The 13,141-nt window shown below is 44.4% G+C and overlaps 1 protein-coding gene across 4 annotated transcripts in view; it reads right to left on the bottom strand.

The window, feature by feature from the left end:
• ADPRM (ADP-ribose/CDP-alcohol diphosphatase, manganese dependent) overlaps positions 1-13,141 on the bottom strand; it is a 58,693-nt gene that overhangs the window by 24,206 nt on the left and 21,346 nt on the right. For 3 of the 4 annotated variants that reach the window (XM_029600244.1, XM_029600243.1, XM_029600245.1), the window contains one exon: positions 1,451-2,093. In XM_029600244.1, coding sequence (XP_029456104.1) covers positions 1,451-2,066 — 616 coding nt within the window. In that variant the 5' untranslated portion in view covers positions 2,067-2,093. Of the gene's footprint in view, positions 1-1,450; positions 2,094-3,587; positions 3,823-13,141 lie in introns of those variants that run through there. The other variant, XM_029600242.1, reaches the window with a different exon arrangement.

Here is a 13,141-nt window from a genome sequence, read left to right as displayed (position 1 = left end):
AACCTAGGCGTTACACTAGACAACCAAATGAATCTAAAAAAAATGTATTAACTCCACACTAAAAGAGTGCTTCTTCAAACTTCCCACCCTAAAAAAATTAAAACCCCTTTTACACCTCAACGATTTCCATATAGTACTCTAAGCTACCATCTTTTCGAAAATTGATTATTGTAACACCCTCCTCATAGGCCTACCCAAAAACACAATCCACCCCCTCCAAATGCTACTGCTCGCATCCTCACTAGTACCTGCAAAAATGAACATATCTCCCCTGTCCTCAAGGAACTGCACTGGCTTCCAATCTCATCCCGGATCCTATACAAGACCTTTACCATCATACATAAATCCCTCCCCAACCATAATATGCAATGGTTCAATGACTCCTTACTATTTCGCACCTCCACAAGACCTACCAGAAATCAATACCTGGCAACACTACACACTCCGTCACCCAAACTCACTAACCTCTCTACCACCAAAGATCGTGCACTTTCTATTGCAGGACCTGCACTATGGAGTACCATGCCTGCCGAGATACGCCAAGAACTCTGCCCAAAAAAATGTAAACAGAAACTAAAGACCTGGCTATTCAAGCAGGCATATACCTGAATTTCTCTCTCTAACCCCCTGCTCGCAATACATCCTTCCACCTATCTCCGCTCCTCGTAACTTCCCATCCTTTTCACTATATTAAGCTTTTTGAAGAAATGCTTCCATATCAAACTTCCTCCTCCCCTGACCCACCACTGCACACGTCTCCTCCAAACCTAACCCCTACCTCTGAAATGCCTTCTCCTCCATTGCTGTACCTGTTTATACTGTAAATATTTAGTCATTCTTTATCACAATTACTGTTTTAAATTTAGTTCTAACTTGTTTTAAATTTCAGTTCCCTGTGAAGCCTTTTATGCTACATTCATGTTCTGTGAATGTCAGTCTATAAAAAATGTTAAATAAATAAACTGTTAAATACCAAGGGCGGTGTTTTGTGACATGTCAAACTCCTATGACACGCTTGAGTGGATGGAGTTTTTTTGCAGGAAGAGACAAGTAATGGCCATTTTTCAACCAAAATGAGGTATTCTCTGCAAATGTATACCAGTTAGATGCCTATGCTGATACTAGCATAGGCAACTAACTATGGTCCTGAATCTAGCTGAAGGAAGTAGCACATGAAGTGTATCTTAAGTCAGAGTTTTAGTGACACAGCAACTTTAAACATTTGGTCTTGCAATCAATCGTGCAAGTCTGCTGGATCCCCAGTCTTTTGCCTCTCTATTGTGAAATAACACATAAAAACATGGGAGTGAGAAGCAGGATAGCACCTGGGGTCTAGTGTTTATGTGATCCTGGACAAGTTATTCTATTTGTCTGTTACTGCATAACAGAAGTACTCACTGCTGTAGTGTTGCTAAACTATCAAACATAAAATAATCTCAAAACATCATACCTTGACTTTTATTGGGATTGCTGATTGCATTTTCACGTAGAAACATCTTCGTTTCCTCACATCTGGCGCTGGATACATCTTTCTCAAGGACATTTAGATCATAGGTATCAACCATAATAAACCGAAATTTGGAGAAAGGACTAAAATGATAGGCGTAAAATTGCTGGGGCTCAGCATCTCCACAACAGCTAACTCCGCAACTTGCAAAGGCCTCCAGGTCTTTATCTTCTAAATGTTTTGTGTTAAGCGCAGAGTATGTCAAAAACCTTCTAGTGAAGTTGGCAAGCTCATGGTTTCCCCAAACATGGTGGAATGGGACTTTGATTTTTCCAATTTCCTTCAGAACACTCTTTAATGATGTCTTTGTTGTGCTGCGATACTGATTCAAGCAATCGATGATATCACCAAGCTGAAGTATAAAACTGGGACAAGGGACTTCCTCCTTCCACTCTTCTATGGCACTCTGGAGGAGCCTCAGGCTGTCTCTGTAGTATCTCATTCTTGTCCCCCAATGGTTCAGTCGGTTCTCAATGTCCGCATACTGAATATCTGCTATGACTCCAAAAGAAAAGTAAAGCTCTGACTTTCCATCTAATTGTTGAAGCTTCTGGCTCATGTTGCAGTGAAGCACCTCTTCTGCAATCTAGCACAAATGAGAGAAGTGGAAAAAGGGACTCATGATGAACCGAAAATAAAAATGGGAAATGGCAATGTGGACCCATCACAAAAGGATGCATGAAAAATGCTACAGGGATCAGGCTCTACACCGCATTCAAAACTGCAGAAACGTGTGACATTCTAATTTGAAAGATTTGTTTTTATGTTCTTGATTTCTATCTAATGCCTGAGAAAATATTTTCAATATTGGAAAGTTTTTCCTGCTCAGCCCTTGCCACAATTATGAATCATACGGAATGGGACATTGCTGTGCTGATTTTCATACACATCCAATTCAAAGAGCACACAAATACATGTAAAACAGAATATAGCATGAGGCAGCTGAAGAGAAGCTCTTCCTCAGAACCCCATGTAGGCTTTGTAGTGAAACATGCACAAATCTTACTCCTGGGGAATTCTGTGCAATGCAGAATTTGTATAGAATTCTGCGTTGCCCCAAAGAATTTGTCAGGACAATCAGAATACAGCAACGGCAGCCCATGCAGCCAGAAGGAGGAAGTAGAAGCATCAGCCATATGGGTTGGAAGACAGAGTAGGCTGCAGCACCAGCATTGACAATGGTCCATAATGGAAGAGGGAACAGTGTAGATGGAGCCTGGAACAAAGAACAAGCGAGAGAGAGACAGAGATCAAGCCAGGGCAGGGGATCAAAAAGAAGGTTAGGGGAGAGAGGTGCAGAGGGTAGAGCCTGGATGGGAGAGAACTAGTGGAGGAGATGGGTTGAACCTGTGAGTGGCAGAGCAAGAGCTGGGGCAGCAAGCCTCAGGAGGGGTTCAAACGGGGGATGGAGAAAGCCCAAGTGGTGTCAGACATGGGCCAATTCTGCACACACAAAATATTAAAATTCCTCATCTTTGAGTAATAATTAAAAATGCAATACAGGAAAAAAAAAGTTATCAAAGTGATTATATTGTCATTTGGACAAATAAAGTATGCAGAATTTTAAAATACTGTGCACAGGATTCCCCCCCCAGGAGTACAGAATAATACAGCTCAGACACCTGAAGGGTAAATTCAGGGAAAGATATTTAAAACTACAGGCGTGCCCATGATGAAAAAGTACACATTTTTGCTCTGAACAAGAATAAATAAAAACCATGAGAAAAATTGAAAGGAAACCTACAAATAAGACCAAAGGGAGCAGCATCAAAGTAAGGAAACAAGCAAATTCCTAGTTTGAGAAATTCACTTTATATTGTTGCTTTAATTCACTCAAGAATTAAACATTTTTAAATTACATAAAAATCTTAGAAACTTCATTGTATACAATTATCTTCAGTTAGACTCTTGAATTATTTTAGATCTAAAACTATTTTTTATACACTTTCTGGCACAGAAATTCCAGCTCAACCAGCAGCTAAACTTTCCTTTACTTCCTATGCAAAACACATTCTTCAGTATATCACATCCAAACAATATAGACCATACAGATGTTTGCCAGCAGCAGAGGAACACTCACCGGGCCAGGAACAGCAGGGATAGATCCTTTGATTTGGCTTTGGGGAGGTGCCCCACCCAGCACTGTCTTCTCCATCCCTGTATAGGACTCCTCAGACAGAAAGAGGCCCAAGGAGTCTACTCCCCTCTCTCTCTCTAGCTTATTCCTCCTTCAGTCTCACTGTCCTCCAATGTATTTCTGAGCTTCTGGGTGTTCCTCACTTTCCCTCTAGCTCTTCCTTCCTGGATTTCTGTTTGCTTTCTGAAACTCCCATTCTCTATGTCCACTTAGCCACCTCCTCCCCTCTCCACATATTCTGCATTTCTTCCTTGTGTCAGTGTCTATTTCAGGCTTTGTGTTTTGCTGTTCTTATTTCACTGTTTCCCTTTGTGTGTGTGTGTGTGTGTGTGTGTGTGAGAGAAAGTCTGTAGGTTCAGAACTGTGTGTGCTGACATTTGTCCTAAAAGGGTTTAAATAATAATAATAATAATAATAATAATAATAAAAGAAATACCACCAAACTGCTGTGACAGAGTCCTAAAATAAGTCCTGGTCAATAGAACTAGGTCCTTGGAGAAATTGTGGGGGAACACACTTGGCCCTCTACTTTAGGGTTGAATGCTGTATCATTATGACAGAGGTCCATTAAGGGGTTGGTATAGCTCTTGAAGCAATATTGCGTGGGAAAATCTCTACGGCGAGTGTGCCTTGGTTCAATATAAGCTGGTGCATTGGGGATTATTTCTTGCAGCTAGCGGCCAGTGTCCAGCAGGGCCATAGCTCCAGGAGATGCAGAATCTACTCCTGCTGAGCCACCTGGGAGGAATCATGGATTTTAAGGGGCAGATTTTCAAAGGGATACGCGCGTACCCCCCGAAAACCTGCCCCAAGCTCCCCCTGCGCGCGCCGAGCCTATGTTGAATAGGCTCAGCGGCGCGCGCAAGCCCCGGGACGCACGTAAGTCCCAGGGCTTTCCTAGAGGGGGGCGTGTCGTGGCTGCGTGTCATCCGGGGGCGGGGCCATGGGCATGGTTCCAGCCCGGGGGCGTTTTGGGGGCATGGCCGAGGCTTCCAAAACTGCTCCCAGGCTGGGGAATCACGCGCCGGCGGCCGGCCCGGCAGACGTAACTTTGCCAACAAAGGTAGGGGGGGTTTAGAGAGGGCTGGAGGGTGGGTTAGGTAAGGAAGGTGAGGTGAGGGGAAGGTGAGGGGGTGGAAGGAAAGTTCCCTCCAAGGCCGCTCTGATATCGGAGCGGCCTCGGAGGGAACTGAGGCAGGCTGCGCGGCTCGGTGTGCAGGCTGCCGATTTTGCATAGCCTTGCACGCGCCGACCCCGGATTTTAAAGGATACGCGCGGCCACGCACGTATCTATTAAAATCCGGCGTACTCTTGTTCGCGCCTGGTGCGTGAACAAAAGTACGGGCGGGCGTACTTTATTAAAATCTACCTCTAAGTGTGGTGAACTCCTTCCTGTAATCAGGAAAGATGGCATAAAAGGATTTGCAAGTACTGAAGCTATTTTTCTGAAAAGAATGGACAACAGGTTAGTCCCTATGCTAAGAGGGATTCTTGGAGGACGTGTGTTGCTTCTACTATTGCTATCAGAACCCTGTGAGTTTTACTCTGACTGCTGTTAACCCTAGAAAAAGTTTTATTTGAAGATACCCCATGGAGCGAGACCCCTCCTTTCTTCCCCACGGCGTGGGTTTGACATAGGGCCATTCTCAGTTGTAGAAGATGTTAGTTCCTGTCCAGCACGCCTCTGAGCCAGGTTCACTGCACCATCTGCTCAATCATTTTTACTTTCGAACCCATATAGAGACTGATGCTCAGCTCACAAATAGGCTTCAGACCCTCTATCATTTTATGCGCCCCAGCAGGATTACATTTTCATGTAGTGCATGGTTTCTAGCCACCTGTGCTTCAGGTGTGGCCAGAAAGAGTGCAGACAGTAGGGTTTTAAAGGAGATGCATTTTCCAAAATTCAGAATATAAATGTTAATGATACCAAATATTACAATAATTCAGACAAGTCATATTTCAGACTGCTTGATCACAATTTGATCCTCATCCTGATAGCATCCTGGTCAAGGTCTCCCTCATGAAGCCTTGCTGGGTGAATCTTGTACTCACCGTCCTCACAGAGACTATGTTAACAACATAAAATACAGGATGAAATTAGATTATTTGCTGCTTCAGTCATAAATAAAAACATCAAGTGGCTGAAGACCAAATGATTTATTATTACATTAAGAGCAGATAGATTTTGTCCTGGATACCATTAGTGTCCTCTTTAACGGGTGGTAAAGTAAACAGTAACAAAAAAAAAAAAAAAGTGGCAGTATTCAGAAAGCCAAGGAAGAGGTGGTCACGTCTTCACTATCTTCTTTTTTGTGCATTTCATTATTGTATTGATATATTTCTCTTTTTATTCAAACAATGATCTGTTGTACATTTTTATAGGCACTCATGTATAGTGTTTCCTACTAGCTCTTTCAATGTTCAACATGACATAGATACTACCATAAAGCAGGGAAGAGGTTTTGCACTGGGCCAGATATGATAGAGCTATGGGCTATAGGTTCCCTATCCTTGGTCTTAACAGTAATGGGATATGAATGAGGGAGTGGAACTCCATGTCGCAGCCTTGCACTGATATTAGGGGCTTTGACATGCCCTTCCAAGCTCAAACCTTTATGAGCATAAGTGAAGGATATGCAATCTTCTATCCAATCAGAAGAGATCCTCTTGCACACAGCAATCCCAAACTTTTGGGAGCTCCCACATGCACGTGCTGTCTCATGAGTCCCTCAGTTGATTGTAGATCTTACCTTTAGCTAGGCAGTCAACACTCCAGAGAGGTGGGTTGGTGTTAAACATGCTGTCTATGGAGAACCACATTTATGGTAAGCAATCTTTCTTTCTATCTCTATTGACAAGCAGGGCTGAATTAGCCATCACATGTGGGGAGGCCCAAGCTGTGGGTTGCAGTGGAGCACTTACTGATAAAAACTAGATTCCACCATGGAGCGTCATCTACTGAAAGAACTAGTGCGCAAAAACTGCTTGGTCAAAGTTACTGTCACTTCTTGAAAGACTGTCTAGACAGTAATAGGATGTGAAGATGTGAGCTGATAACCAAGTTGCAGCTTTGCAGATGTCCCCAATGGACACGGCTCTTAGGTGAGCCAGTGAAGTAACCATTGCCCTTTCTTGATAGAGGTCAGCCAGAATGTAGCAATGTGCGATACAGTCTGCTAGCCAGTTGGACAACGTGTGCTTGGCAAGAGTAATTCCAAATTTGATAGGATCATAAGAAAAGCCTGACAATTTGATTGAGTTCTATTTAGATAATATGCCAAGGCCCTTTCGTAATCCAGTGAATGGAAGGCCTTCTCCTCTCTATGTATAAGTAGTCTTGGAAGGAACATTGGCACAACAATGGCTTGATTCAGATGAAAGCAAAAACTACTTTGCCAGAAACTTGGGGTGAGTGCAGAGCATCACCCTTTGTGGAAAAACTACAGGTGCCAAGAGTAATAAACCTGGAGGATCAGGTAGGGTTGGTCTGAGAGAATCCCAGTAGACCCTTGCTCAGCACTGAGTGGTGAAGGGGAAGTGGTGTTCTAAGCTTCAGACTGGCTAGATTCCTCCTCAGGGGTTAGGTCCCACTACTGGGACTTCTGATGGGAGCTCCTGAGGTGTGTAAGTGAGAACTTTTCCTTGAAGGAGAAAATATGCCATTCTGGAGAGGAGAGGTTGAAGGGTGCCCTCTTTGTCAATTGCTGACTGCAAGGCAAAAAGGGCATCCTGTGTTAACTGCACTGGTGGTCACATAGAACCAGAGGCACAACAGAGCATATTACATTCAAAATATCCAAACAAAATCCACAACTGAGTAGGTGAGATGGAGATAAGGACAACAACAAGGAGGACGGTAAATGCAAAGAATCACCTCCAGGTCCCTTCAAAGGTTGTTCCTGCCTTGTGTGTAAAGTGCACCGATGAGGATCATGGACCAGTGTGCCAACTGCATTGTAGTGCGGAGCATTAATGACTCCGAAAGGTGGAGAGTCGACAGTGCCAAGGCTGACTGCACTGACTGAATCGAGGCCTGATGCACTAATTGACATAAAGAAGCAGAGGTGCGATGCGTCGATGGTGTCAAGGGCCAGAATATTGAGAATGATGCAAGCTTTGGTGTTGATGTAAGCTTCGGCAATGCAGTCGGTTTCACTGACTCCAATGCATGATGTGTCTTCTTGTGTACTGACGAATCCCACATGGCATGCATCAAGGGGCTCACAGATCCCTGCTCCTGATGTTTTGCATCTTGCTCGACCCCTGCACTGTAGAAGATCTTGGAGCCTGTGCTGCAGATGACTGAAGCTTTGCTCAAAGAGCTCCTGCTCAACTTGGCATGAAGGGAACCCAAGGAGGCTCAACTCAAACTTTTCTCTGACCTGCAAAGTTCTTCCATCTTGCAGCCCTATTCCTTTGGGACCTCTGTGACATCTGGCTACAGTTATAGAAGTTGGCTAAGTTGTGGTCTGGCCCCAGGCATTCGTATCAAATGTTGTGATCAATGGCAATGAACATCTTGCGGCCACATACACAGTCCTTGAAATAATTGGAGATGGCCTTCTTGAAGCCAGACATTCTTTATTCCTCCTGTTTATTTTATTTCTTATGGCACTGAAGAGCGCTGTTGAGGGGCTGCCGAGGCAGTCAGGCAGCTCAAAGCAAGTTCATGGAAAAAAAGCAAGAAAACCTATGAAGTACCAATAACAGAGAGAGAGAGACCGAACATGTCCATGAAGAAGTTTGGAGAAACAAAAAAAGACTGAGAGGCTCACAAGGCAGCATGGACACAGGAATTCCCACATATGCTCAATAGAGTAAAAGAGAGATAGGTCCATTCAGCGCAATCGGATGACATCACCCACTTTGAAAAAAGTTTCCCAAGTGTGTGGTTTTCCTATTGTGATCACCCACATCATGGCTAATTTAGTTCTGCTTGGTGACAGAGAAACTGGGCTTGATAGACCTTGGTCTGACTCAGTAGAGCGCATCTTATGTTGTTATGTACTGAATGCCCTCATTTTAAAGACAATGTGACTACCAAAAATAAGATCATCCAAATCAAGTACTTCAGCCCACAGGGCTTTCATCAGCCTGTGTTTAAAACTACACAAGGTCCTGTGACACGGCACGAAGCTTCAAATGAAGCAAGCCCCACATAAACCTGACAACTCAAGGATAAACAGAAACCAGTCTGTTTTCTCCATAGGAACTCTATGTGCCAATTGCACTAAAGTATACTCCAACAGATCTGATTTTGAGTTTAGACTTTGATACACAGTATGTAGAAGGCATTCAAGTCAGTTTTTTTTTTTGTGTGTATGTGTGTGTGTAACAGGAGAAATCATTTAGGCCAGGGCCTGGCCTTGCATTGGAATGAGCAGGGAGAACCAGTTAGGGAAGATTGCATTTTAGTATTTTAAATATTATTTTGAAAGAGAAAGCTATGTACTTGCACCAGGAGCTATATTGCCAAATTTGAAAAAATTTGGGAAATATGACTTATTTTTTTCAATTGCGTTAACTGATTAAGGTCTATAAGGGGCACGGATCAAAAACCATGATATGTGGTCTTTTCTAATGAGACAGTACTTTTGTTTGACTTAAGGAAGAAGCTGACATTTTTATGTTATACATTTTTTAATTTCTTTACTAGGGGCTTTGCTTGCCAACCTCACCAGTGGGATCTCTGCTGAGGATGGGGATGTGCCCTTCTCCACTTTCTCCCCTACCCCTCACACTCTCTACTTTCTTCCCTTTCATTCACCCTCTACCCTGTGCTCCCTCACCTCACTCACCCTACTCCTCTCTCTCACTCCTCCCCCCCCTTTTCCTCTCATTTACCTCCTCTTATTCCGGTCACTCATCCACCTTTCGCTCTGTCTTTCTCTTCCCCTCTTTCACCTTCTAATGCCTCACCTCCTTTTCTTTCCCTCTCTTTTCTCCCCCTCACAGACTCCCTTCCCTGTCTTCCGTCCCTCAGCCACTTTTCTGTTGAGGTGTTGCAAATAGTCCTCAGGAGCGCCCCATCAAGAGAATTCCCTGATCCAGAAACCACCCCATGATGATTCATCTGGCAACTCAGCTCATCTGCCAGAATATTTTTTTTCATACTGGAAAAGTAGTGTAGTGGGCAGAGACTGGAGGTATTCTTGGAATTGGAATATTTCCACTTTCCCTTATGTATTTTTGAATCGACCCGGTGGGACAGCCAGCGGCTTGCACCTGGACGTTCAGTGAGTGCACACCGCTGATTTCAGTGACGGAGCTTCCAGGGGCTGCCGTGAGTTCATCAGACCGAGCCGAGGGGATTGGTGGTCCGAGAAGGAACTGTCCTGTCCAGAGTGAAGATTCCAGAACCAGGCGAGTATGCATACCCAGGGATAGCCAGCCAGATTCCAGTGAATCTGATGGGAGGTCTGATCACCCTCCGAACAAGCGCTTAGTAGGAACCAGGTTCCGAAACCCGCTCGTTCCAGTCAGTGCAGAATGTTAACCCTCTTGTATCTGGCGGATCAGGACCCCTTACCAGTCTGCCATCCCTTCCCTCTTCTGTCTGTGAACCTATCCTTTGGCAAATTGTACAGGATGGGCGGGGGTGGGTTCGCAAGGAGAGTGTCCAGGTCCAGAGAGCCGCCTGAAACAGGGGGGCAACTGGGCATATGTGTTCGCAAGGAGAGTGTCCAGGTCCAGAGAGCCGCCTGAAACAGGGGGGCAACTGGGCAGAGGGTCAGTAATCAGACAAAGAATCACTGCATTTCCAGCTGAAGGTACCGAAGACTATTTTTACTTAAGGAAAATTTATTAAAAGTGATTGTGAATTATTTCTCCGTATATATGTTAATAAATGTGTATTGATACAAGGAAAATTAAACAACAGTGCCAGTTAGCCTATGGTTTAAAAGCCTGCGAGGCTGAAAGTGTAGCTTGCAATCTGTTTTTTATTTATGTCTGGTTTCTGCTGTAGTATAATGCATTACAATTGTTATGCACAAAGAGCACTGGAAGCTGGAGAGTTAACTAGTTTGGCTGGGCAGAGGCTGCTTCTCAGCGTGACAATTTAACCCCTAAAACATTTCTCTGGTATGTTTGGGTTTTCAAATTATTAATTAAGGATTGTGATATATGTAGCTGCTATCTGTGAATTGCAAGCACATGAACCAGGGATTTTTTAATTGTTTTTAATTGTTTTAACCCCTAATAGGAAGAGACTTTTTGTTTTACAGAAAAGTCCTGTACAAGAAGAACCTACAGACTTTTGCCGCACAAGATCCTTCATTAGTTATTCCAGAGAGTTAAGATATTTTAGTTTGTTAATGTTCCTTTTATATTTTCTCACCCAATTTGCCTAGGCCATATTAAAGTAGAGATGTGTTTCCTGCATTCATTAGGTCTTAAAGTATTAAAAGGTAAACTTCGAATGTGTCAATTATAAGTAAGATATTGCGTTTTGTTCACAGTTTTACATAATGCAAAGACTCAGGCAGTTACATTGGAAAGCATGATAAAGTATGAACTCTCTTTTGCTGACGCAGTTTATTTTGAAAATGTCTCTGGGAAAATGAGAGGATTTTTTTTTAACAGTAACTGGAGAAATGATAAGAATGGGTCCTTGTTAAAGCTTTACTAGAAGCTATCTTGTTGCCTCTCTGGCTAGTAGTAGTAGTTAAATATGCAGAGCATAGCAAACAAAGACTGTAATATTAAAAATTTTGGTTCAGTGGCAAGATAAGGATTATTGGAAGTTGTGGGCAAGAGGAGGGGCCACTATGCAAGATCAGGAACAAGATCAAATATGATTCGGCCCAAGTGACAAGTAGTGGGCCCACACACATATATATATACTGCAATTATGTTCTTTTCCCACTGGTGGGGGATGGTTACAGCAGTCATGGCTCTGGCTATTACCATATGTTCTTAGTGTTTGCAATGTAATTGGTACAAGGCTTCCAAGGGTTTGATCATCACTCCTGCACACCTAAAGCGCCCCTGGATCACTTTATTGAATTACCCCAATGCCAAACTTACAAGTATGTAGGAAGCAATGTTTTGCAGCTTCTCAGCATCGTCAGAACTGATTTGCCCCCAGGCGCAGGTCACCTATTCAATTTCCAGATGGACTGTGATCTTTTCATCGTATTTTGAGGTGTATGGGAACAGGGATCAGGAAGAGAAGAAAAGGGTCCGTCTCTGCAACCAGGAACTTAATAGTAGTGACCCGACATCCGAAAGAAGCTGCAGGAGGCCGAAGGCTTTGAGGGCATGAACCTCAGCCAGTTAAAAGCTATAGCAGACCAGGTATGTGGAAATAGAGAAGTGGAAGAGAAAAGAGAGAAGCAAGTAGACATATGAAGGAGAAAGTGACTCTGTTAGCCGCCGCTCTCGAGGACAATCGGACGGGAAGGAATCGAGACAACGGCGGACCGCGAAGAGGAGGGGGAACAAGGCCTCCCCTTTGAAAGAATCCGTGTGCATACTGCAAAAATGAAGGCCATTGGAAGCGAGACTGTGAAGAATGGCAAAAGAAATACGGGAGCCCTGCAGTGAATACTAACGACAGAAATGGACCTGCACCGACACAAAGGGGCCGAGGAGGAAAGAGATCGGACAATCCCCACTGGCAGATGGCGGTGGAGGCGACAAGGGAGCATACAGCCTGAAGAGACTGGGAGGGAAGAGTCCCCACTGACCCTCTGGTGGAAATTCACGTGGGAACACAACAAATCAGGGGCCTGTTGGACTCAGAGGCCAACGATCTGTCATGACTGCACCAATCGGCCCCCCCGACGAAAGAGACTTCTATAGTGGGTGCCTCAGGTCAGGTACTCACTGCCCCTCTGCAGAAAGAACGAACTATACAAGTAGGCGGGACCACGGTATCCCACCAGTTTATCCACGTCCCTGATTGTCCAGTTCCCCTTATCAGACGGGACCTGCTGTGTAAACTACAGGCCACACTGAGATTTCAACCAACAGGGGAAGTTAAAGCCTCCTTCGGGGACCATCCAGTGACACTCATCTGCCCCCTCAGGGAGGAATGGAGATTACTTCCTCAACCAGTCAATACCCAGAGGACACTCCCCATCATCGACAGAGAGCGGGATTTGTCCTGGAGGATTAGTCGTGAATGCCCCCGGTCTGGATCGAACTAAAGCAAGGCGTCCAAATAGTTAACCAACCCCAATACCCCCGTGCCATATGCCGCCAGATGCAGCAATCAGATCTGAGTCAGAAACACTCCTGAAACAGGGAGTCCTGGAAATAACCAGATCTGAGTGGAACACGCCTCTGTTGCCGGGAAAGAAACCAGATTCCACAGAATATAGACCAGTTCAGGACCTGCGGAAGGTCAACAGCCAGATCATGGACCTGGTGGCCCTGGTCCCCAACCCGTATTCCATCATGGCCCAAATCCCAGCAAGAACCAAGTGTTACAGTATAATTGATCTAAAGGATGCTTTCTTCTCCATCCCCCTGGCGGAGGACTGCCAGAA

This window comes from Rhinatrema bivittatum, chromosome 4, assembly GCF_901001135.1.
Source record: "Rhinatrema bivittatum chromosome 4, aRhiBiv1.1, whole genome shotgun sequence".
NCBI lineage: Eukaryota > Metazoa > Chordata > Amphibia > Gymnophiona > Rhinatrematidae > Rhinatrema > Rhinatrema bivittatum.
The sequence above is the reverse complement of the archived record's forward strand: the minus strand, read 5'-3'. Positions and strand labels throughout refer to the sequence as shown.